At 33.2% G+C, this 25,603-nt stretch overlaps 2 protein-coding genes across 3 annotated transcripts; one reads left to right on the plus strand and one right to left on the minus strand.

The window, feature by feature from the left end:
• The first annotated feature begins 8,559 nt into the window (after positions 1 to 8,559).
• LOC146952374 (histidine kinase 5-like) lies at positions 8,560 to 11,290 on the plus strand. Of its 2 annotated transcripts, none has more exons than XM_085701348.1 (6): positions 8,560 to 8,777; positions 9,046 to 9,687; positions 9,879 to 9,935; positions 10,099 to 10,326; positions 10,673 to 10,766; positions 10,856 to 11,290. In XM_085701348.1, the coding sequence occupies exons 2-6, from the start codon at positions 9,106 to 9,108 to the stop codon at positions 11,065 to 11,067; spliced, it is 1,173 nt and encodes a 390-aa protein (XP_085557474.1). In that variant the 5' UTR covers positions 8,560 to 8,777; positions 9,046 to 9,105; the 3' UTR covers positions 11,068 to 11,290. The 2 variants fall into 2 exon arrangements, with proteins under 2 accessions (XP_085557474.1, XP_085557477.1); XM_085701351.1 differs by having other exon boundaries at positions 8,652 to 8,777; positions 9,072 to 9,687.
• Positions 11,291 to 14,526: 3,236 nt separating this feature from the next.
• Positions 14,527 to 24,853, minus strand: LOC146952375 (serine/threonine-protein kinase EDR1-like). The gene is made up of 12 exons (XM_085739303.1): positions 24,629 to 24,853; positions 24,065 to 24,527; positions 23,677 to 23,980; positions 23,521 to 23,564; positions 23,169 to 23,228; positions 22,969 to 23,072; positions 22,646 to 22,724; positions 15,655 to 15,753; positions 15,325 to 15,411; positions 15,154 to 15,203; positions 14,893 to 15,069; positions 14,527 to 14,602 (listed from the first exon to the last, which is right to left on the minus strand). Exons 3-12 carry the CDS (start codon positions 23,756 to 23,758, stop codon positions 14,527 to 14,529), a joined length of 858 nt encoding a protein of 285 aa, XP_085595429.1. The 5' UTR covers positions 23,759 to 23,980; positions 24,065 to 24,527; positions 24,629 to 24,853.
• Between the last annotated feature and the right edge of the window lie 750 nt (positions 24,854 to 25,603).

The raw sequence follows: 25,603 nt of genomic DNA on the forward strand, positions 1-25,603 counted from the left end.
AAAGAAGGAGAGGAAGATCCTATCCAACATAATTGGAATTCAAGATCATCAAAGAGCATACATACGCGTTGACAATCAATGGCTTCAAGAGGTAAGTCCTAAACCCTCTTATTTAATTTTAATGGTGTCCTAATTCATGCAACTATGACTGAAGTTTATTGTTCATGATATGTAAATTATATTTCATGATATGTGATAAATCATTAACATGCGGTATCAGAGCCTTAGTTGCATGTTTAGGATCCATATAAATGCTTGAATATGAAAATCATGTCTTTCAATCCAATACATTGATTTGGTTCACGTTCATATATTTGCATTTAAATTTAATTAATTAATGTTGAATATCTTGTCAATTGTAGTATATTTTTTGTTTCTTCTAAATGATTTAAAAATGCATAAAATTGACTTAGATTTTCATATAATAAATTTGTTTCAATAAACAATTCATTTTCAAGAGATTATGATGTTCAAGAGGTTTTCTTAAACCAACGAGAAATGCTTAGTGGTGCGAACTGGGTATTCGACAAAATTTGACGAACACTTTAATTGCATGGTTATAATTCCAATCCTCATGTGCTCGGTAAATGGGATATTATATTATTATTACTATAAATTAATTGAATGCATCTCCATATCTCATGTATTGAAGTGTTATTACTCTTTTGACTAAAACGTGCAAGTCTTGCCCCACAATTACAAGTTCGTCTGTTTTCGTTGGAAAAGATTTGCATCATATAGCATAACTCCCAACCAAATTATACATTGTTTTTATCTCAAATCTCTTTCCAAATAATTCCAATTGATAAGAATATGAAAAAAAAAAATTATCTTTCTGGAAAATTGAATTGAAATTCCGCGAAAGGTCGTGACTGTTCGCGAAAGATCGTGATTGTTCACAAAAGGTCGTGAATGTTCGTAAAGTCATGACTGTTCGCGAAGGGTTGCAGTGAACCCGTTTCTGAAACAATTTTGGTGTCATGAGTTTGAATCCATTGTTCTCCTTCCTGTTTGTTTTAGGGCCTAAATATCATACATATTTAATCCTTAAATTATATACTATAAGATTGGTTCAATCTAAGAATGCTTCCTGTTATGAACTTATTCGATAGTCACTGTCCATACATACTACAATAGCATAGGTCACTTTCCATGTGTAGTGCTTGAAATAAAAATGGTTAATATAAGTGATTAATTTTTGAGCAAATGCTATCCAATTTGGAATTCTATTAGTTGAAATGAGTGTATACCGCCACAGCGGCTCACTCATGAATATTGATAAAATTTCATGTGATTTTTGGATTGTTTGTTTCTTGAATGATTTACAATTTAATTTACCCACAGGAAATTAAATTGGATTTAATTCTTAAAACATGATTTATTGGGAATGTGTAACGGTTAAAAATTCTTTCTACCCACAGGTGTCTGAATTTTTGTCACCGTTGTTTGTATAATATATGCTCCACCCACAGGGGGGTTTATATTGTATGTGCTTAGATTCCCTGTTATTGATTATTTGCTCATGATATTAATCATTTTTTATTTTTACTTTTCAGCCCCCATTTCCTTTTCCTTAAATAGTTCTGCAAACCAAATAGAGATTCTAACGGGGAATAACTATAAGAAATGGAAGGCTGATATTGAGTTAGCATTGAATTTATTGGACATTGACATTGCAATTCGAGAGGATAAACCTTCTGCCTTGACTGCAACTAGCACACCTGAACAAAAGACATATCACAAGGAATGGACAAGGGCTAATAACAAGGCGTTGATGCTTATTAAGAGATCCATTGATGATACATTGGTTAAAGCCATTCCAAATTCTGATGATGCTAAAACCTTTCTTGCTTCTGTTGGTGAAAGATATGCCATTTCCGGAAAGGCTGAGGCAGCGCAATTGATGGATTCCTTTATTAACATGAGGTATGATGGTAGTAGTGGTGTTAGGCAGTACATCATGAAAATGATGACCATAGCCAACAAACTTAGTGACCTTAAATGTCCATTAGCCGATAAGTTTATCATACACCATGCTATAAGTTCTCTACCAAGCAAGTTTGATGTTTTGAAAATCTCATATAATATTCAAAGTGAAGAGTGGGATATCAATACCCTCATATCTGTTTGTGTGCAAGAGGAAGAAAGAATGAAGCATTTGAGTAGTGGAAGTGTGAATTTTCTTTCGCAACCTAACCATAAGAGTGGAAAGAATGGTTATTTTAAGAATAAGGGAAAGAAACCATTTTTTAAACAAGGAAACAATAAGAAGGGTGGACCATCCAACATGGCATCTAGTTCAAAACCCAACTTTAAGAAAAAGGGGCTGAAATGTTGGTTTTGCAACGGTATAGGACACAAGAAGTCAAACTGTCATGCCTTTAAGAATTCAACCCAAAGTGAAACCCAAGGTAAGCCTTATGCTTTAGTTTGTTTTGAGTCTAACATGGTAGATATTCCTTTAAACTCTTGGTGGTTAGATTCAGGGGCATCAATTCATGTTTCTAATTCTTTACAGGGGTTCAAGACAAAGAGAAAACCAAGTGAAGTTGAAGTGAACCTGTTTGTAGGAAATGGAAATAGAGTTAATGTGCAATTTATAGGATTAGTAGAATTAAGATTAGAATCTGGTTTCATTTTGCAATTAAGAGATACTTTGTATGTTCCCTCTATGAGGCGTAATTTAATTTCTGTGTCAAAACTTGATGATTGTGGATTTTCTTTTAGTTTTAATAAAGGATTATGTTTGTTATCTTATAATTCCAAATCTGTTGGAAAAGCTCATAAACATGATGGTTTATATAATTTGGAATTGGATTCTAATATTTATAATAGCCTACATGTTCAAAATATTGGATATAAGAGACCTTTATTAAAGGACACTTCACTCTCTTTGTGGCATGGACGCCTAGGGCATATCTCTAAGGATAGGATTAATAGATTGATTAAAGATGAACTCTTACCACCCCTTGATATTAGTAACTTTGATGAATGTGTAGATTGCATAAGAGGGAAATTTACAAGAAAAAATAGGAAGGGTTCTAATAGAAGTAGAGAGCTTTTAAAGATAATTCACACTGATATATGTGGTCCTTTAAGAACAACCTTGTGTGGAAATAAGTACTTTATAACATTCATAGATGATTATTCTCGTTTTGGTTATGTCTACTTGATGAATGAGAAGTCTTTGTCCCTTGAAAAGTTTAAGATTTTTAAGACTGAGGTCGAAAATCAATGTGGCACAAAGATTAAGATAGTTAGATCGGATAGAGGTGGTGAATATTATGGTAGACATGGTGAGACTGGACAATATATGGGACCTTTTGCCAAATACCTTGAGGAATGTGGAATCATATCTCAATATACTATGCCCGGTACTCCTGAACAAAATGGTGTGGCTGAGAGGCGTAACCGTACATTGATGGATATGGTAAGATCCATGATGAGTCATTCTAAATTACCAGATTTCCTTTGGGGAGAAGCCCTTAAGGCAGCTATGTATATATTAAATAGGGTACCATCTAAGGCTGTACCTAAGACACCTTTTGAGTTGTTTAAAGGATGGAAACCTAGTCTAAATCATCTTCGTACATGGGGGTGTGCAGCTGAAGTTAAAATTTATGATCCTACTGCATCAAAGTTAAGCCCTAAGACCACTAGGTGTTATTTTATTGGTTATCCTAATAATGCTAAGGGGTATATTTTTTATTGTCCTACTCGGGGAACAAAAATAATAGAAGCCATTAATGCAAAATTTCTTGAGAATGATGTTGGTGATTCAATTGGTCATGAAACTGGAGAATCAAGTTCTAAAGGAGAAAAGGTTCTAATACCTATACATATTATACAAGAAAGAGTTGAGATACCTTTAGTTGAGCAAACAACCGAGGAACCACAACCAACCATCATAGATAATCCACCCGCTCCTGCACCCGCTCCTGAGCATCATGTTGAAGCTTTACCCATTAGACGTTCTCAAAGAGAACGAAGGCCTGTCAATCGTGATGATTACTACACTTTTCTGGGGGAGAAGGATTCAAACATAGGATGTTTTCCAGATCCAGAAAATTATAGTGAGGCAATTTGTAGTGATTTGTCCGATAAATGGATTGAGGCTATGAATGATGAAATAATTTCGATGAATCACAATAATGTGTGGGAGCTTGTAGAACTTCCCAATGGTTATAAACCTATAGGATGCAAATGGGTGTTTAAAACTAAGAAAGATGCTAAGGGAAATGTAGAACGCTTTAAGGCAAGATTAGTGGCTAAAGGGTTCACACAAAAGGAAGGAATTGATTACAAAGAAACATTCTCTCCTGTATCATCAAAGGATTCTTTTAGAATTGTAATGGCTCTTGTGGCTCATTATGATTTGGAACTTCATCAAATGGATGTAAAGACGGCTTTCTTGAATGGTGATCTCTATGAGGATGTGTACATGCTGCAACCTGAGGGTTTCATAGAGAATAATAAAGAACACTTGGTGTGTAAATTGAAGAAGTCTATATATGGTTTGAAACAAGCATCAAGACAGTGGTATATTAAGTTTGATGAAGTTGTTACTTCCATGGGTTTTGAGGAGAATAAGGTGGATCAATGTATATATCTCAAGGTCCGTGGGAGTAAATTTATCTTTCTTGTTCTCTACGTAGATGACATTCTACTTGCCAGTAATAACCTGGATTTACTTTTAGAAACCAAGAAAACCTTGTCCACTTCTTTTGATATGAAGGATCTAGGTGAAGCCTCTTTTGTCTTGGGTATTGAGATTCATAGAGACAGAAACCAAAAATTATTGGGTTTATCTCAAAAGACATATATTGATAGAGTTCTGAAAAGATTTAATATGGAGACTTGCAAGCCTGGAGATGCTCCAATAGTTAAAGGAGATAAACTTAGTAAGGATCAATGTCCCAAGAACAACATTGAAATGAATGCAATGTCAAATGTCCCATATGCTAGCGCAGTAGGCAGCCTGATGTATGCTCAAGTATGTACAAGACCTGATTTATCTTTTGCTGTGAGCGTATTAGGTAGATATTTGTCTAATCCTGGATATGCTCATTGGGTTGCTGCTAAGAAGGTAATGCGATACCTCTAGAAGACAAAGAACTATATGCTTGTTTATAGGGAAGTTGATGATTTAAATGTCGTTGGATATTCCAATGCTGATTTTGCTGGATGCCCTGATGATGAGAAGTCAACTTCTGGATATATCTTCAAGATGGCTGGCGGTGCTATATCCTGGAAGAGCGTTAAGCAAACTCTAACTGCCTCATCCACAATGCAAGCAGAGTTTGTTGCATTGTATGGTGCTGCAACCCATTCAATGTGGTTAAAGAATTTTATCTCCGCTCTTGGTATAGTTGATTCCATTTCTCGGCCATTGAAGATATTTTGTGATAATAGCTCAGCTGTCTTCTTTACCAAAAATAATAAAACGACTTCTGCTTCTAAACACATAAGGATTAAATTCTTAGTTGTTCGAGAAATGGTAGAGGATAATGAAATTGAGGTTGAGCACATATCCACCGAAGAAATGACTGCAGATCCATTAACTAAAGGGCTTAGGCCGGTTATATTTACAAAACATGTTGAAAATATGGGAATTGTAACGTCCTTTGATGTTTTTAATTAGTGGGAGCAGACATTAATTGTATGTGTTCATCTTTTAAATTAATGAATTTATTCTCATTTTCTTTCGATTATTACTATCATGCTTAACATGCATTTTTTTTTTTATGGAAATTTCATTTGAGATTTGTCTCTAATTTCTCTTGTGGAAATGATGTTTCATATGAAATGTGATTTTAATCTCTTTGGGGAGATTGTCATTTCTTGCATGAGAAAAAAAAAAATTGTGTTCCGTAATGGAATAGTGTTTCATTTGAAACATGAATCTCTTTTAAGGGATTGATTGTACTTTCTTTGAAAGGTACAATGAGGACTTGTACACAATAGTATACAATGATCACAATATATATACTATGATGTGTATTGCATTAGTACGCTTATTTGGTGATCATGACAACAAGAAATGTTAGTTATGTGGTTGTGGGTGACATAAACTCTTAATAGTTTAATTCTCACCTATAGCTCTAGCTGATAGGTTTTTTGCTTGTCGGCATTGATCATGGTTATTTGTGATTTTAGTCAAGATACAAAAGTGGCCACTATTATTCAACCAATGTGTGTTTTTTTTTTTAAAGTTTTATTTTATTTTGGTTTTTTTTTTGTTTTGTTTTCTTTTATTTATCAAATCAATGTTGCCCAAGTGGGAGAATGTTGGAAATTTTTGGTCTTCCATTGATTTATAAAATTAAACATTGGTTGAATGGTATCTTGATGGGTCTTGGAATATCTATATTGTGATCAATAGATATTAGACATCACATGGTAGGTGTACTTGAATAATGTAGCCTATAGTTGAATGAATCCATGATGGGTGGAACCATTCAACTCTTTATGAAAGGGTATGGTTTGATACCTAGTGACTATTCATGAAAGAATTGGTAGAACCATTGTAACCCTACATGAAAGGGTAGGTCCCCTCTCCACTTTCTCTATAAATATGTCTTGGGGCATATGCAAAAGATCATCAATGTTATTACATACTTACTCATCAAAGTTTGAGAAAGAAGGAGAGGAAGATCCTATCCAACATAATTGGAATTCAAGATCATCAAAGAGCATACATACACGTTGACAATCAATGGCTTCAAGAGGTAAGTCCTAAACCCTCTTATTTAATTTTAATGGTGTCCTAATTCATGCAACTATGACTGAAGTTTATTGTTCATGATATGTAAATTATATTTCATGATATGTGATAAATTATTAACATTCAAGACACTAAAAATTTCCACACCCAACTCTTAGAACCCTATATTTTCCCTCATAGGCTCACCCATTGTTTCTCAATCTTTTCAACTCAATAGTATTTTCTGCCCATTATAGCTCATCTTAGTCTTTATGATGATAAATCTTTACTACAAAGAAATGGTTAGTAAGAATATCATGATAGACCATTATGTAAGAGATACATATAAATATTGGTAAGCGTATCTAAATATTTTTTTTTGAATAAGCTAAACTACTCCACCAAAATTGATATCGGAGAGAATCAAACATGAGACTTTAAGGAGGAGTACACTCCAAGGCAACCCAAGTGGATACAAATTTAAGAGATAAAAAATAGTGCTGGTTTATTTCCCTACCAACTTTCTTACTTTGTGGTGCTCGTGAGCATATCTCGGTTAAAAGAGACATTACATTATGCATTCCAGAGTCAGAGTTCAAATCATAAATTCTCCACTCATTCACCTTACTGCTGAATATTTAGCCAGTAGGCTATTTAGAAGGAAAAAAATGATAATAATAATCAACACAATATTTAAAATTATATTTCAAGTCTGAAATCTATCTATTTTATGATAAGGTTTCTACTAGTATACTTACATGTTAGACGAGTCCTCTAATTGTCTTCATATTTCTTTAAGAAATGTCTCCTCCAAAGTGATCAATTGTTAACTAAGTAATCTTAATCATTTATAAATAAACTAACCATTGATGTTATGTGAACATACATAACAAATTATAAATGGGTTAAAAATATAAAGTATAGATTTATAAATTAAAATGGATTGTCGACTTTAAGAGCAAAGTCATCCTTTAATGTATAAGGTGTGGTCATTATATTTTTTGAATGTAACAAAACTACAAACAATTCTCAAGTGTCTCTTTTAGAGACTAAGTGACAATGACTCACACGTTTAAAGATCAAAATGACTACTTACCTTCAGAGATGTATTTAGAGTTTTGATATCATTTTGTTAATGTTGATTTGATAATGTTTTTTTTTAGAAAATATTTCAATCCACATCCTATATCCTAAGAGGCCACCCTCATTTACCGTTCACCCTTTTTGTTTGACACGAATTATAAACTATAAATATCGTAACACACATATAGGCAAGTCTAGACTCAAAGAGTTGAGTTGAACTAACACGTTCTTGCAAAATATGAGTCGATTCCTTACCAACTAGATCAAACTACACCGGCTACGTTTTATTTTTGACTAAATGATACTTATTTCATTTCATTAATAATAATTATTTTTTTGGCAAAGATTTCAATCCTTGACGAGAATACAGCAGAATTTAGCAATTGGCAGCTGAAGAAGGTACTATGTTATAAAGTTTCAATTTCTTTATATGTTCACTTTGGTTGATATGCAATTTCTGCCACCAAGTGAATTTTTTTCCTTCACATTTGATGGTACTTAAGAATGACTGCAATATAGTGTTCCAATTTCCTTCAATCCATAAACGGCTTCTATCCATTAGCCTATCTAAAAACACCTCATATACATGATCTCATCTTGTTGGATTAAGCTCAAAAGTGGAGTTGCCATTAATCATATGAAGATGACATAGGAACTTGTATATATTATGGAAAAGGCACGCATTATTGTGCTAGCTCCATTAATTTATTCAATTATTATTGTTAATAAACAAGTACACATAAATCTTAATGCACATGCATGCTTGGATTTTTGTCATATTTGACCTCTTAATGCACATGCTTGTTTCTCTCTCCTTTGTATGACTTGTTTTGTTTCCACTAAATGCTTTTGACTCCTAAGTTGAAGAGATTCTTCAGATCTGCAAGAAAAATCTTTTGGACATTGTCAGCATCAACTATTCAGCTTTTTGTTAAGTCCTAAATGCTGAAGTTTTTCAACAATTCACTCTCATGATGATTCACAATAACATGTAAGATTAATTGGTTTGCTTTTAATGTATCCATGTTGTAACTGTGTTTTGAATATGTGAATGTTTTACATTTTTGGACTTGTTTCTGATGATGGAATTTGATTTCATTGTTTTCCATTAGGATCATTCATCTAAAAAAGTATTTGCAATAGTTAAAATGTTTTTTTATTTTAATTTTAACAATGATATTTTTTATATATATATATTTTTGCAATTGTTAGAATGTGTATTAATTTTTTTTGTATTTCTTGGTGCTATGGAATTGAAGTTGAGATCAAAAGTTGTATATTGTAGAAAGGAAAATTGGATTTAAATGATTTAGCCAAGAATGGATCAAGATATATTAGAAGAAGTAACAATCTTAGAGGAACCAATTATAGCTGATTTTCAAAGAATTGTGGAGCTTACAGATTATACAGATATAGCGTCTTCTCAGTTAGCTAATCTCACGAAACATTGGGAGTATAAGCAGGCGAATGCAGTTCGCCTTCTTCGAGAAGAGCTCGACAACCTTAGCAAACAAAGGGAGGAAGTTGAGCTTAAAAAGTGTGAGATACTTAAAGACAATAATGGATTCGAGGAAGAAAGCTACGGTGGAGAAAAACATCCGGATTCAATATTGGATGGTGTTGCAATCAGGAAAAATGACGCTGTCATTCAAAACAAAAGAATTGAAATTGAGGCCGAGTATGATGATGTTGTTTACTGGAAACATCGGTCACGAGATTTGGAAAAACGATTGGAGGGAAGTATTTGGAGAGAAGAAATATTAAAAGAAAAGTTGCAAGAAAGTACAGAGATTATTGAAAGACAATCATCACCTGTGCAAGAACTGTCACAGATTCTTAAGAGAGCAGATAATTTCTTACATTTTATACTTCAAAATGCACCTGTTGTTATAGGCCATCAGGTACACTACAACGAGTATTTAGTTTCTTTCTTCTGTTGTTATTTGTTTAAGTGCTAAATGACTTGTAATCTTTTCAACTATATCAAATATATGTTATGTGCAATAGTTACATTATATCTCATTTATTGTAATTTTAGTTGATTCATCATTTGAATGCTAAATTTGTGTTTGCCATTGCAATGAATTCCCAGGACAAAGAGTTGCGCTATCGTTTTATCTATAACCATTTTCCAAGTTTAAAAGAGGAGGTAATGATTCTTGTTGGAGGTCTTGTTGCAAGGTTATATGATTGAGTTGCATTGTGATTTTTTAAATTAAATAAAAAACAACATAAAATTTGTAATGAAACTTCTTTAGAATATAGTTTTCTTTTCTCTTCATGATTTATTTTACTTGCACATAAATTTCCAGGACCTCATAGGAAAAACGGATGTTGAAATTTTCACGGGATCAGGTGTGAAGGAATCTCAAGATTTTAAGAGAGAAGTAATGGAGAAAGGATTACCTGCAAAAAAGGAAATAACTTTTGAGACAGAACTGTTTGGATCAAAGACATTTTTGTTGTATGCAGAACCTGTGTTTAGCAAGGCAGGAGAAACAATTGGAGTAAACCATATGGGAATGGAAATAACCGATCAGGTAAAAACTGTTACTTTGGTTTTCGCTGTTACCTGCATTGTCTTAAAATTTGGGTTAGGCCTGACTCATCCTTACAAAACCAACTTGTAAGGTCTGGGTTGCCCCCACTTATAAACAAATTTACAAGCCATATCTCATCCAATGTGGCCTATGAAGTGTGACCCGATATCAGGCAACTAAGGTCACGCTTCAGATGTCTAGTCCTGGGGGTAAGGGCGATTTGTTAGTAGTCTCACATTGGATAGGATATGTGTTTATAAGTGGGGGATGTCTTCACCAAATTCTAATACCTTTCAATCTTGTTTTTGTGCAAAAAAAAATTTATAATTTCGACAAACAATTGCAGGTGAGAAAAAGAGAAAAAATGGCAAAGCTAAGGGAAGAAATTGCAGTTCAGAAAGCCAAGGAAACGGAACTTAATAAAACTATTTACATTACAGGTTTAATCAGTCAATCCAAATTTTGATTTATGAATTTCAATATCACACTTTAATTTACTTATTATTGTTTTCTTGACCCCTTGTAATAGAGGAGACAATGAGAGCAAAACAAGTGCTGGCAACAATGTCTCACGAGATAAGATCACCACTTTCTGATGTTGTTAGCATGGCTAAAATTCTTACTACAACAAAACTTGATAGAGAACAAAGGCAGCTCTTGGATGCCATGATATCTTCAGGAGATTTGGTTCTTCAACATATTACTGATATACTTGATCCTTCCAAGGCTGAGTCGGGTTAGAAATTTCCTTTACCATTTCTTGTTATCAGATAATATAACCGAGGAGAATGAAGAACTCAAAGGTGGAGCTGCAGTTGAAAGGCAAAAGCTCATGCTGAAGGACTATGTAACATCTTTTTATTGGTTTTTCATTTTAAACTATGTTATCTTAATTTTCCTACATCAACGTGGTTTTTCACCTTGGAAATGGCAAAGATAGCGCAAAAGCAAACACATGCTAAAATCTAATTCAAACCAAACTACGTAATTATTGATTGGATCATTGGAGACAAACTTGCTTGGCAAGCACCAACATTTTATTTAATCTTCATTAGAATCACTTTCCTACCCCCATTTCTTTCCAACAAATTTAAAGAAGAAAAAAAACATGACGAGAAGAGGGCATGAAGATGAACAATCACGAGCTTTCTACGAGTTATCTAGCATACTTGGCAGCCACCTATAGTGTTGGTTGTATTATTGGAGCAGAAAATGATCAAGAAAACTCGAGTTGAGTAATGGGGAGACACAAAAATGTTAATACCGCCATTTTTTTCCTCTCTCATTTCTGTTTCGGTCATTTTTCTCTAGTTCTTCGAAGCAAGAAACAACTTCTGGTATTATTACAGAATAGCTATGTTATGGACAATATTTAATGTGTACAATCCAATAAATGACACAACTACAATAAAATCAATCCAGTAAATAACACAATCAATTAAAAGAAACAATTTTAAACCACATTAGTCCGGTATTGATCTGGTGTATGTATGTATATATGGAACTAGTCTCAAATTGGGTTTTGGTTCCGGTCAATATATGAATGAATCTTTCATTCAAAACTAATTTTAATTTTGGTGTTGATCGATTAAACTGGTAAGAGTCATTGGATAAATGCTTGTTTACAATATGATTTTGAGCTACTACTGAATTATTCGTTTATGTTTCTTCTTCTAAAGCCTTTTTTTGGTCGAGATTCTTCTAAAGCTTAATGAAGCAAGAAAGGGACACTACATAATACTCCCACATCGGCTGAAAAAAGTAGTTGATAATGGTTATATACTTCAAAGTGCACTACAAAACATAGGTTGATGGGAGAGTTGGGTTGATGAGAAGTACTTAGTTTCCAATCAATTTAAAATTCAATCCAATCATTAATCAATCAATCAAATCAATCCAACTGGATCTCCATCGACATTTTGTTTTTTTGAATCTCTAGCTGGATCTCCATTGACATTTTGCTTTTTTGTTGAAATTATCTACCTCTCTACAATCATTAACTACGGAGAATCCCCATTTGCAAGGAATTTAAATCTAGTAGTTGCATAATCATTAAAAATATGGACGCCACAATCCAAATTATTCATGGACTTATCTTATGCCATGGTTAAAATAATTAATTCAATATGCAAATAATTCATTCAATATGCACATAGTTTTAGTTCACTTCAATATACACATGATTCCGATTAAATCATCAATTTGTCCTCTGAAATTGAGAGGTTTGCACATTTACTCAATGAAAGTTATGAATAGGAAAAAAAACAATGTGGTTTCAAATCAATCCAACGGGATCTCCATCGACATTTTGCTTTTTTGAATCTCTAACTGGATCTCCATTGACATTTTGCTTTTTTGTTGAAATTATCTACCTCTCTACAATCATTAACTACGGAGAATCCCCATTTGCAAGGAATTTAAATCTAGTAGTTGCATAATCATTAAAAATATGGACGCCACAATCCAAATTATTCATGGACTTATCTTATGCCATGGTTAAAATAATTAATTCAATATGCAAATAATTCATTCAATATGCACATAGTTTTAGTTCACTTCAATATACACATGATTCCGATTAAATCATCAATTTGTCCTCTGAAATTGAGAGGTTTGCACATTTACTCAATGAAAGTTATGAATAGGAAAAAAAACAAAAAAAAAACAATGTGGTTTTAAATTATGTTGAGTGACTTGGTCCGTATGCTAATTTGTATCTAATTTACTATCAAATTATCCCGTTAATATCGCTTTCTAACAAATTAGTCGCTCAATTATATAACTTACTATTAAACTAACCCCTTAATTATATAACTTGGTGCCAAACTAATTAGATCGCTTTCTAACAAACTAGTCCCTCAATTATATAACTTACTATTAGATTAACCCCTTAATTATATAACTTAGTGTCAAACTAATTAGATCGCTTTCTAACAAACTAGTCCCTCAATTATATAACTTACTGTTAGACTAACCCCTTAATTGTGTTCATGAGCTTAGCTCAGTTGGTAAGGACAATGCATAATATATGCAAGGTCCGCCCCGAACACATAAAAAAAAAAAAGACTAACCCCTTAATTATATAACTTAGTGTCAAACTAGTACCTACAAATTAACATTTATTCAATGAAATTTGTGAATAGGCAAAAAAGACCATGGTTTTAAATTATGTCGAGTTTTTTTTTTTTAATGACAAATATTAGTCTGTTAATTGTTATGTTGGTTTTTCTCTTTATCAGGACATGAACCTTGGACAACCTCCTTAACCCTTAGATCAAACTAGTTGAGCGACCCAATCCCCACAAACTATGTTGAGTAACTTGGTCCTTCTACTAATGTGCATTAATTTACTACAAATTAGTCCGTCAATTATATATATAAGTTACAATTAAACTAAATAACTAACCCTTGAATCATGTAAGTTAGTGTCAAACTAAAAGTTAAAAAATTAAAAAGGGACAAAATTACTCAACGTCATTCTAATAAACAACACAACTAAATTTTATCGTGAAAGATTTTGCAGATTTGAGATTGCAAATCCCAATCCATGCCAATAGTCAAATTAGCTTTGAGGAGAAATGATCAAGAAAACTCGAGTTGAGTAATGGGGAGACACAAAAATGTTTAATATTACCATTTTTTTCTTTCTCATTTCTGTTTCTGTCATTTTTGTCTAGTTTTGATATGAATGTTTCTTCCTTGCTTTTTTTCTTTGTTGGAAAATATAAAATGTGGCTGAAATTAAGAAATGTTATATTCGGTAGGGCCTAATCAATTACAGAAATGATCAAGTAGGAATACTAACTTTATGGACCTACCTATTCAATGTCCTGATTTGTAATTAATGAATATATTTGATTAGAGCCAGACCTTATACACTACAAAAAACCATATGAATTTCATGTACATTGTCTCAATAAGTTCTTTAATAGGAACTCACATAAAGATCTAGTTGGTGGATACTTGACAATGAAATTGTTGATGATTTCATTTGGAGAACTGAATATTTACATGTTTAATGCTCATATTTTTGTGTCGGTTCTCAAAATCTTGGTATGTATCCAATCCAATCAGTAAGGAAAATGATAGGTCCTTTGGTCTTCTTTGACAATCATAAAATATGTACGAATTAAACATCAATGTACAAAACTAAGTTAAAAGAAAATGATCATAATAATTACTAACTAACAAGTATACATTTCAACGGACAACCAAGTGGCGAATACAGTTAAGACGAGAGATCAGTTGTGAGAAAGATGGCCGCAAGTGTGGCTTCCTGCATAAAAAAACAAAAATAACTAAAATTAATCCAATAGCACAATCAGTTAAAATAAAAACCAGTCCCTGCAGTTTCCACAAATTTGTAATATACTAACATTGGCACTTGTATTTTTCACTTGTATGAGTGTCTATAATATGGCTTATTTCTAGTACAAGTTTTTCAAGAACTGTGAATCTCTTGGCCCACATTCTAATCTAATGAAAGGATGGCAAACACGGTAACCGCGCATAGTTCTAGATGCTAAAATAACAGTCAGAAAATATAAATGGAGAATTAATACTTACGTGTGCCAGCAATCACGTATTATTTCAGCTACTTCTATATCCACTTTTTCTGGAATTTCAAGACGTTCATCTTCGATTGCAACAACTTGAATAACCTGCTCATGGTCCATACCAGGCCATGGGATTTTCTTGGTAGTTAACTCCCACAAGAACACACCAAAACTATATACATCACACATGCATCGTGCAAACACTAAATATTACATCCTAAACCCTTATATCTGGCTTTCCATGAAGCATACATAAGCAGAATTAACTTACTTTTCATCGGCAAACTCGTTCCTTAAGACTTCTGGCGCCATCCACTCAGGCTGTAAGAAAAATATACGTTCAGGTTGTTTTTCATAAAAAAAAGTATATAACTCGCAGAGAAACCCGGTATAACTGGTCATCACAGAATTTACAAAAGTCTTTTAACGAACGGTGAATTACCTTATTAGCACAAGACTCGTTACAAGCACAAAATTCTGATGACACACAGGCATGGTACTTCATACATGACAGACCAAAATAACAGACCTGTTACACAACAAATAATAAAAATAATAACAACATCAACAACAATAATAACAACTTATATACTTTATAATAGATGTTTATCACTAGTTTATTGGATCTATGATTGATTGATGTTTCTCTAGTTTTCTTATTTGTCATCAGAAACAGCGGAGAAAAAAACATATCCACTCCAATTTTCTTTCGTTAACTCCTTCAGAAGCAGAAATAAACACCGCGGACAAAGAAGTCAAATATGAATATTACCTTTACATCCCAATGCCTGTCAACAAGAAGGTTTGTAGTATTTAAATCTCGATGGACAATGGGAGGATCACCGGTGTGCAAGTAATCCATTCCCTTAGCCTGACAAGAGGGCAGTAAATTCAAATCAAATATCAGAAAGTGAGAAATAATATCTAAAATAAAAAATGAGGACAGATTTTAGAGTTCTTGGTAAAGGAAAGAGCGACCCTCAACTTCGGAGTTTGACACAAATAAGGAGGCTAGGCTATGATTTTGTGAAAAATATGTTGCCTCGCCCATGCAGTTATTTGGTTGGGGAGAAAAGCTCATATTTATTCCCAGACTATTTGGCTATTTGCATTTTCTACGCGTTTTTCTAATAAATTCTTTTTCTACCACCAAATGAAATCAGGACAGTTATTTCCAATTCATACCACATCAAGAGCCATATGCAACCGTCTATGCCAATCAAGTACCAGATCGGAACAGTGCGACAGCCTATATAAACTGCCTCTGTATCAAAGTAACAAATATATGTTAATGAGCAAAATAGTAATATAGCGATATTAATTAATCAAGCATGTGTTTGGTGAAGGCCAAAGTTGCATATTGAGAAAATGTTATAATAGAAGTAAACATCAACAAAATAAGATATATGGTACATAATAGTAATCAATAAAAAAAGGTACTTCACATAAGCACAAACAAAAAGTTTATTCAAGAAAATTACAAAAAAGGGAAAGTCTGTATTAACTCAATGCGTAAAAGAAAGTTAAAACTAACCTAGGAAGAAACACTGTCAAGATAGAGAAATGTGGAGGACGAGTAATTGCTCCCACGAAGAGCACAACATTAGGATCACACAGCTTTCGCATAACCTTAATTTGTAGAAAGCAAGATCTAATAACATATATATAGTAACAGTTACTCACCATATTGGTCAAGCCACTTCCATACAGTAACATCCTGTAAGGTCATCGACAAGCAGGGGCGTTGCCAGGAACCTGGGTCAGGGGTTCAGACTTTTGAACTTTGAAAATATGTCTTATATACAAGTCTGAGCAATACTTTTCGTTTGGGCTCATTTGGTATAGTGGTAAAGATTAGTGCAATTTCATTGAACTTAAGCTGTTCGATTCCCACAATTGCTGTTTAATTAAAATGTTTAATTCGATTCCCACAATTGCTGTTTAATTAAAATGTTATGTTTTGTATTTAATTCAATTCAATTCAACACTTTAACTTTAATTATGGAGACTTGATAGGCTGATAGGTTCAAAAGAGGTGCAAGGACTAAATGTCAGGGGGTTCAATATGGCAATAACATAGATAATTGGGCAGAAATTATGAATGGGCAGAAATTATGAAATTGAGGGGGTTCAGTTGAATCCCCTGGGCTGCACCTAGCTCCGACCCTGTCGACAAGCTAGTCATTTAGACAAAAATATTATTAAGTATACATTTTATGGATAATCCAGGGATTCTTTCTTCACAAATTACTCATGGAACACAATCAATTATGAGTAACTGAAAAAACCTATGAGTGGTTGGTATGTGACTATGATCATATAGTATACTATGATGAGAAACAAAATGTGACAAATTGGAGAAAACATATACTATGATGAGAAACAGAATGTGACAAATTGGAGAATATGATCAAGAAAACTCTAGTTTAGTAATGGGGAGAAACAGAAATTTTAATACTACTATTTTTTTTTTCTTTCTCATTTCTGTTTCTGTCATTTTTCTCCGGTTCTTTGAACCAAGAAACAACTTCTGGTATTGTTACCAAGAAACCACATTAGATTGGTATTTATATAAAATCTCCTGTACAGGGATTCTCAAGGTTTACCTTACACTAGAGTTGCCATGGATTGATGTTTATTTTTTAGCTTTCCTGTTTTTTTGGAATTGGTGTTTGTAAGTGGTTCAGGCAGCTCCTGATTCTTTTATTTCATTTCATAGCTTTATAAAAAATAAAAAAAAATAATATATGAATCTTTCATTCAAAACTAATTTTAAATTTGGTGTTGATGATTAAATTGGTAAGAGTCATTGGATAAATGCTTTCTTAATGCTTACAATATGATTTTGAGGCTGCTACTGAATTATTCGTTTATGCTTCTTCTTCTAAAAGCATAAAGAAACAGGAAAAGGCACTACCAAATAGTCCCACATCAGCTGAGAATATTTATATACTTCGAAGTGCACTACCAAATAATCACTAATGTCATGAATACATAGAATCCCCAATTGCAAGGAATCTAAATCTTGTAGTCGCATAATCATTAAAAATATGGACGTCACGATCCAAATTGTCTAAGGACTTTTCTTATGCCATGGTTAAAATAATTCATTCAGAATGCATATAGTTTTAATTCACTTCAATATATGCCTGATTTCGACTGATTTCGATTAAATCATCAATTTGTCCTCTGAAAGTTTAGAGATTTGTACATTTACTCAATGAAAGTTATGAATATGCAAAAAAAACACTATGGTTTTAAATTATGTTGAGTAACTTGGTCCTTATGCTAATTTGTATCTAATTTACTGTTGATTAGATCAATTTCTAGCAAACTATTCCCTCAATTAAATAACTTGATATTAAACCAGTTGAGCTACCCAATCCCCCCCAAATTATGTCGATCGAGTAACTTGGTCCTTATGCTAATTTGCATTAATTTACTACCAAATTAGTCCTTCAATTATATAAGTTACTATTAAACTAAGTAACTAACCCTTGAAACATATAACTTAGTGTCAAACTAAAGCAAACAAACTAACAGAGGGAAAAATTACCCAACATCATTCAAAATCGAGGTATTTTTTGCCAATTCACAAATTTTAAGGGTGTAAATGTCCGATCCCAACAATTTTAGGGGAAAATTGGTAAATTTACTCCATCATTTTTGATATGTGCATAATGTTAATTTTAGAAATTCAGGACATAGATCCACTTTTTTTAATGAAATGTAGATTTACGTTTGTAATGCATTTTTTAAGAGGTGACACAGATTTATAGATGATTAGTGTATATACTGTAATGTTATGAAGTGTGTTCCTTCCTTGCTTTTTTCATTGATGGAAAATATAAAATGTGTCTGAAATTAACAAATGGTTTTATTCGCTAAGGTCTATCAATTACAATCGAAGTAGGAATACTAACTTTTCTGGACCTATTCAATGTCCTGCTTAGTAACCATAGTGTTACACGTTTTTCTTGTTGACAATATGTGATTAATGAATATAGTTGATTTTTTGTGCAAAAAAATGAATATAGTTCATTAAAAACCTTATGAATTTCATGTACATTGTCTCAACTAAGTTCTTTAATTGGAACTCACATAAAAATCTAGTTGGTGGATACTTGACAATGAAACTCATCAAAGTAGAAATGAATATTTACATATTTGATGCTCATATTGTCTAGTGTCAATTCTCAAAATCTTGTTATGTGTCTAGTCAGTAAAGAAAGAAAAGTGCTTCTTTGGTACCGATAGAGACTGACGTAACCTTGAAGTCTATACGGAAATGATCACTTTTTGTTATATATTTGGGTGTAACTTTTGTGGTACAATTTTTCTAATTAACTACGCCATGTTCGTGTTAGGTAAAGGCGCATTCTCATTATCTCAAAGTATTGGTACAATGCTGTTATATATAGCAATTGAGATTACACAAAAAAACTCAACTAACTGGTTTACTTGAGAACCAAGTAACCTCTAAAACTAACTTCCAACTTCCTAATGACAAGCATGGAACATACACAGTTCAGTTTACGAACATATATCACAGAAAAACTAAACAGACGTTTCACAAATGCCTAGCTTCTCCCTCAACTTGCAAAAGGTTTCCACCTTCAAAGGTTTGGTCATGATATCTGCAATTTGTTCATGAGTATTTAAATGAGCCATTTCAACCACTCCTTTTATAAGGATCTCTGAGAAAGAGATATCTCACATCTATGTGCTTGCATCTCCCATGCATCACTGGATTTCTAGACAGTTTGATAGAGGAATTATTATCACATAGTATAAATGTGCATTCCTTATGTGACTCCCCAAGTTGCTCCAAAATTCTTCTGAGCCAAACACCCTGAAAGGCACAAGAGGCTGCTGCAACAAACTCAGCCTTTGTGGTAAACAAAGTGACAATGGGTTGTTTCTTAGAAGACCATGACACAGTTCCTGAACTCAGCATAAAAACATATCATGAAGTACTTTTCCTGTCATCAACATCTCCTGCATAATCAGAGTCATACCATCCTTGCAAATTACAACTAGCTATTCTCTTATACAGGATTCCATCATAGTTGTTCCTTTGAGGTACCTGATGATTCTCTAAGCAGTTTCTAGGTGACTCTCAGTTGGTGTTCCCAAGTATCTAGCAGTGAGACATACTAAGAATGTAAGATCAGGTCTTGTAGCCAACAAATACATTAAGCAGCCTATCATTTTCCTGAATTAAGTAAAATCAACAGCTTTTCCCTTTTCATCTCTTGATAGCTTGCTTCTAGGAACTATAGGATTTCATACCTTGTTACAATTCTCCATGCCAAACCTAGCCAATATTTCATTAACATATTTCTGCTGATGAATGAATATTCTACTCCCAATTTGCTTGATTTCCACACCAAGAAAATATCTCATCTTTCCCGAATCAGTCATAGCAAATTTACTTTTCATAGAGTCTTTAAAATTTTCACAACCTTTAGCCTCTTTGAAAATTAGGTTTAGAAGGATATTTTGGATTTCATTGGACAAAGAGGCAAAAGTGACATATGTAAGGATTAATGTAGAAGGGTGGTGGGAGTGGGTATGGAAGTGGAGGAGACAACTATTTCAACGGGAAGAAGTATTACTAAGCCAATTGGTTACTGAAATTGAGGAGGTGCATTTTAAGGAAAATGTATGTCATAACGTCTTGTGTGTGTGTGTGTGTGTAATTATTTATATAGTAACAACAATATTTTGACCATCAAGACATTACAAAATCAAAACGGTATTCTCTCAATCAATATAAATATGAGAACTTACATCATAAAACCCATCCATCACTTTCTCATCATAAGGAATGACATTGTAATTCTGCCACAAATAAAACAAAGTCTGCTTCAAAAAAATGCATTCCCAATATGATCTTGACTACCAGTTTTTCAATGTGAACAACCAAATAAAATCAATCCAGTAGATAACACAATCAATTAAAAGAAACAATTTAAAACCACATTAGACTCGTATCCAACCACACTACCAAAAGAAAGACTCGTATCCAACCAGTGTATGTATGGGCACTACAAAATGGTCCCACATCGGCTGAAAAAAAGTAGTAGATAATGTTTATATACTTCAAAGTGCACCACACTACAATATTTGAGTTGATGAAGAAGTTAAGTTGATGAAATTGTTCCTCATCACCCTTACCTTGATCGACTTTTTTTTATAATTATTCAATATTTTATGTATGCCATGGTTAAAATAATTCATTTAATTCAATATTTAATGTTATGTATGCCATGGTTAAAATAATTCATTTAGTAAGCATATAGTTTTAGTTCACTGCAAATACACATGATTCCGATTAAATCATCAATGTGTCCTCTGAAAATTTAAAGGTTTGTACATTTACTCAATAAAAGTTATGGAATAGGCGGAAAAAAAACGCCATGGTTTTAAATTGTATTAAGTTACTTGGTCCTTATGCTAAGTTGTATCTAATTTACTATTAAATTAGTAGTCATTCAATTATATCATTTTCTATCAAACTAGTCCCTCAATTTTTTTTTCGAAAGGAATTAGTCCCTCAATTATGTAACTTACTCCTGATTTGCATTTGTCTTGCATTTTTGAAGGGGAGACACAAAGATTGATAGATGATTAGTGTATATACTGTAATGTTATGAAGTGTGTTCCTTCCTTGCTTTTTTCTTTGTTGGAAAATATAAAATGTGGCTGAAATTAAGAAATGGTTCTATGATTAACTTTGATCTGTGTCTGATTAGTAATAATGAACAATACGGCCTAATCATTTACATTCCAAGTAGGAATACTAACTTTTCTGGACCTATTCAATGCCCTGGTTAGCAATTAACGAATATATTTGATTAGAGCCAGACCTTATACACTGCAAAAACCATATGAATTTCATGTACATTGTCTCAACTAGGTTTTTAATAGGAACTCACATAAAGATCTAGTTGGTGGATACTTGACATTGTTCATCACAAGTTGACAATGATTTTTTTTTTTTTTTTGAAGGAACTTGACAATGAAATTGTTGATGATTTCATTTGGAGAATTGAATATTTACATGTTTAATGCTCATATTTTTTAGTGTTAATTCTCAAAATCAAGGTATGTGTCTCTTCAGGAAAGAAAGAACAGTACATCTTTGGTACCAATAGAGACTGATATAATCTTGAAGTCTATAGAAAAGGATCACTTTTTGTTATATCTTGGGTGCACCTTTTGCGGTACAATTTTGCTAATTAACTACTCCATGTTTGTCATTATACTCAAATGCAAAATTGTCAAGTCATTTGAGTAAGAAGGAAAATTTGTGCGTCTTACTCAAATGACAACAATTCTAAATTTAGAAAAGGTGTTCGAGATTCTAGATTTATGGCGTGAGAACTATGGACCTATTGGCTATTTTCATTTTCTCGGCATTTTTCTAACATTCCCTCAGCCTGACAAGAGGGCAGTAAATTCACATCAAATAACGGAAAGTGAGAAATAATATCTAAAATTAAAAATGAGGACAGTTTTTAGAGTTCTTGGTGAAGGAAAGAGGGACCCTCAACTTCGGAGTTTGACACAAATAAGGAGGCTAGGGTATGATTTTTTGAAAAATATGTGCCTTGCCCATACAGTTATTTGGTTGGGGAGAAAAGCTCATATTTATCCCCAGACTATTTGGATGTTTGCATTTTCTTGGCGGTTTTCTAATAAATTCTTTTTCTACCACCAAATTAAATGAAATCAGGACAGTTGTATCCAATTCATACCACAGCAAGAGCCATACGCAACCGTCTCTCCTTATCGAGTACCAGATCGGAACAATGCAACAGCTTAAATAAACTGCCTCTGTATCAAAGTAACAAATATATGTTAATGAGCAAAACAGTAATATAGAGAACTTAATTAATCAAGCATAGTAGGAAAAGAAGTAAACATCAACAAAACAAGATATATGGTACGTAATCGTAATCAATAAAATAAAATAAAAAAAGTACTTCACATAAGCACAAACAAAAAGTTTATTTAAGAAAATTACAAAAAGGGAAAGTCGGTACTAGTAACTCAAAAAAAAAAAAAGGTTAAAACTAACCTAGGAAGAAACTCTGTCAAGATAGAGAAATGTCGAGCAAGAGAAGTGATTGCTCCTACGAAGCGCACAACATTAGGATGCTGCAGCTTTCGCATAATCTCAATCTGTAGAAGGCAATATAAGGATAAGGGTGTGACTCTTATAAGTGCATATGAATGCATTAAACATATGTATGTATGTATATAGTAATAGTTGCTCACTTCCGATTCGAACAGATCTAGCACAACATCTTGGGGTTGCAACTTCCATACAGCAACATCCTGTAATGACATCGACAACCCACCCAGTCATACAGACAAAAATATTATTAAGTAATTTCACAAATGAAGTGAGTCCTATACTATGATGAGAAACACAAAATGTGAAGGAAAAAAAAAATGGGGAAAATATGAAGTCCAAATACTAATTCTTGTATAAAGCAGAACAATGGAGTCATCTATGAGTTAGTTAGAATGTTTCAAATTATGTAATTCTAAGAACATTTCAAATAGTAAGAAAATGACACACTGACAGGAAAGACAACATAAAAAAGGCTATGAGCAGCAGACATACATTGCCAACGCAATCAACAGCAAGGTAAACTTCGGAGTGAGAACCTACAAGGACAGTTTTGTGAAGTTAGATATAGCAGCATATTTTCAACGAGACCTACAGTTTAAATCAAATCCAAAAAATCAAATTTAATTTAAACCCTAGGAATATACTAACAAAAACCAATACGATCGGCAATACAAAGATCCTCCCATCGAACTTCCCATTCTGGTAATTTTATCCGACGATCAGCAGGCATTGGATGTAAGTTGTATGGTTGTTGTGCAATCTATGCGAAATCCCTAACAGCAAAACGATAGTTTTGGATCCTAATGGGGCCCTCAGCAGGAATAAGAGTACAACAAGCACCCATCATCATATTAACAATGTATTCGCGTCCATCACTAGCTGTAATCAAATTGACAGCCTCATCATCCAGTCTGACAAGCGTGGAGGGAATATGAATGCTATCAGCAAGTACCTAAGCATGAGAAGAATGAAACAAGATTCAGTTGAAATCAAATAAATTGGGTGAGCATGAGCAGGTTTGAAAGAATGTTAGGACCTTAAAAAGTAGGGCTCGGTGACGCGAAAGTCCAACATCTAAAGAGCAAATAGGAAGGACGGGAGTTTTTAAACCAACTTGCAATTGACTCCTCCTCCTAGCCCACCTTTTCCTGAGTTCACCAAAATTTACAACCGGTCCACCCAGTCTTTTAACAACAAAATCAGCAAGTTTCAGGATTAATTCATCAAAATTTCGTGTTGATCGCGCTCGAATTAAATGTGAATTAGACGACTTTTCCTTAAACAACGCTCGCTCAATCAAACGTAGCTTAACATCAACTACACGGTCCACCAAGATTACTTCATAATTAACATCTGGCACAGTTTTTTTTTTTCAGATCCACCAACGATGGAAAGTTTCCACCGTATTTGTATTTTTGTTCTCTTCGATGAATACCTTCATAATAGACATCATAAAAACAATTCACGACGGTGTACTCACGAGGAATGATACCGTATTTCTGCCAGATATAAAAACACAGTCAATGCATAATAATAGTAATAATAATAATAATAATTGATAATTGATAATTGATACATAAATAAATAAATAATATATTACCCAATAATTAAGCGATTGAATCCGACCACATTCAATATCAACAGCCTCGTAAACTTGGTTCATATCGGCCACCTCCCAATTATAATAATTTTTTGTTGTAGTAACAGCAGCGCCACCACCCGTTTCATGCTGCAGATGCAGATCGGCCATGGCGTAAGAGGTTCTCGGAATAGGATCAATCGATTCTTAGATTTAGGGTTTAATCTTTAGGGTTTAACGTTGTATGGGGTGAATGTCATGACATGAAAATATATATTAATAGTTATAAAGACCGGACTGCCCTTAGCGTAACCTCTTCTAAAAATTCAACTCTATGCATTTTTCACGGGCGCCTCTGTTTTAATTGATATCAAAGTCTCTTCTAATCATTGTACGATTTCACAAAAACTAAACAATTTCATGGATCGTATGAGTAGTGAACATTGACCATGATCATAAGTCATTCATAACTAAAAATAAGAAAGAAAATTTTAGAATGGATGAGATGTGAAAAATGAATGAAAATGTTGAAGATGCAAAGATTATTTTCGGTTAAAAAACATTTAAAATGTTTAAACCAACAAAAAATGCAATTAACATGCCGTAAATCGTCTAAACATTGGATGTAACACCACATACTACATTCTGGGATGTTTCAGATTATATGATCTGAAATCTTTAGAGAAGAATTTAGATTATATAATCTGATTAATCTCATACTATGTTAAAACTTGAGTTTTGGAGGGTTTTGCATAGTGCGTAACACGGGAAAAAAAAATTAAATGACATAATTCAATAGTGTAAAACAACATAATAAGATAAATGATGATGAAAGAGAAGGTGTTCCAAAAGTTTTTTTGAACTTGATCCTGCTGCCCTGTCAACTAACATATTTCTATTATCGGGGAAGTAAGATCAAGTTCTTAACAACCTCTTGGTATTTAGATCCGCCGAATTTTTTTTTCATAGTTCTTTGTTATGTTTTAAACCGAATGA

Source organism: Medicago sativa, chromosome 1, assembly GCF_051527215.1.
Source record: "Medicago sativa cultivar Bolivia chromosome 1, Bolivia_mono, whole genome shotgun sequence".
Lineage (NCBI taxonomy): Eukaryota > Viridiplantae > Streptophyta > Magnoliopsida > Fabales > Fabaceae > Medicago > Medicago sativa.

What these genes read in the sequence shown, in the direction of transcription:
- LOC146952374 (XM_085701348.1), top strand. Translation starts at nt 9,106, where the DNA reads ATGGATCAAGATATATTAGAAGAAGTAACAATCTTAGAGGAACCAATT. An exon ending in TTCCAAGTTTAAAAGAGGAG is followed by an intron (nt 9,936 to 10,098) that starts GTAATGATTCTT and finishes ATAAATTTCCAG; the next exon opens with GACCTCATAGGAAAAACGGA. An exon ending in TAAAACTATTTACATTACAG is followed by an intron (nt 10,767 to 10,855) that starts GTTTAATCAGTC and finishes CCCTTGTAATAG; the next exon opens with AGGAGACAATGAGAGCAAAA.
- LOC146952375 (XM_085739303.1), bottom strand. Translation starts at nt 23,758, where the DNA reads ATGCCTGCTGATCGTCGGATAAAATTACCAGAATGGGAAGTTCGATGG. An exon ending in TGCCGATCGTATTGGTTTTT is followed by an intron (nt 23,565 to 23,676) that starts GTTAGTATATTC and finishes CTGTCCTTGTAG; the next exon opens with GTTCTCACTCCGAAGTTTAC. An exon ending in ACAGGCATTGGGATGTAAAG is followed by an intron (nt 15,412 to 15,654) that starts GTAATATTCATA and finishes GTTGTGTAACAG; the next exon opens with GTCTGTTATTTTGGTCTGTC.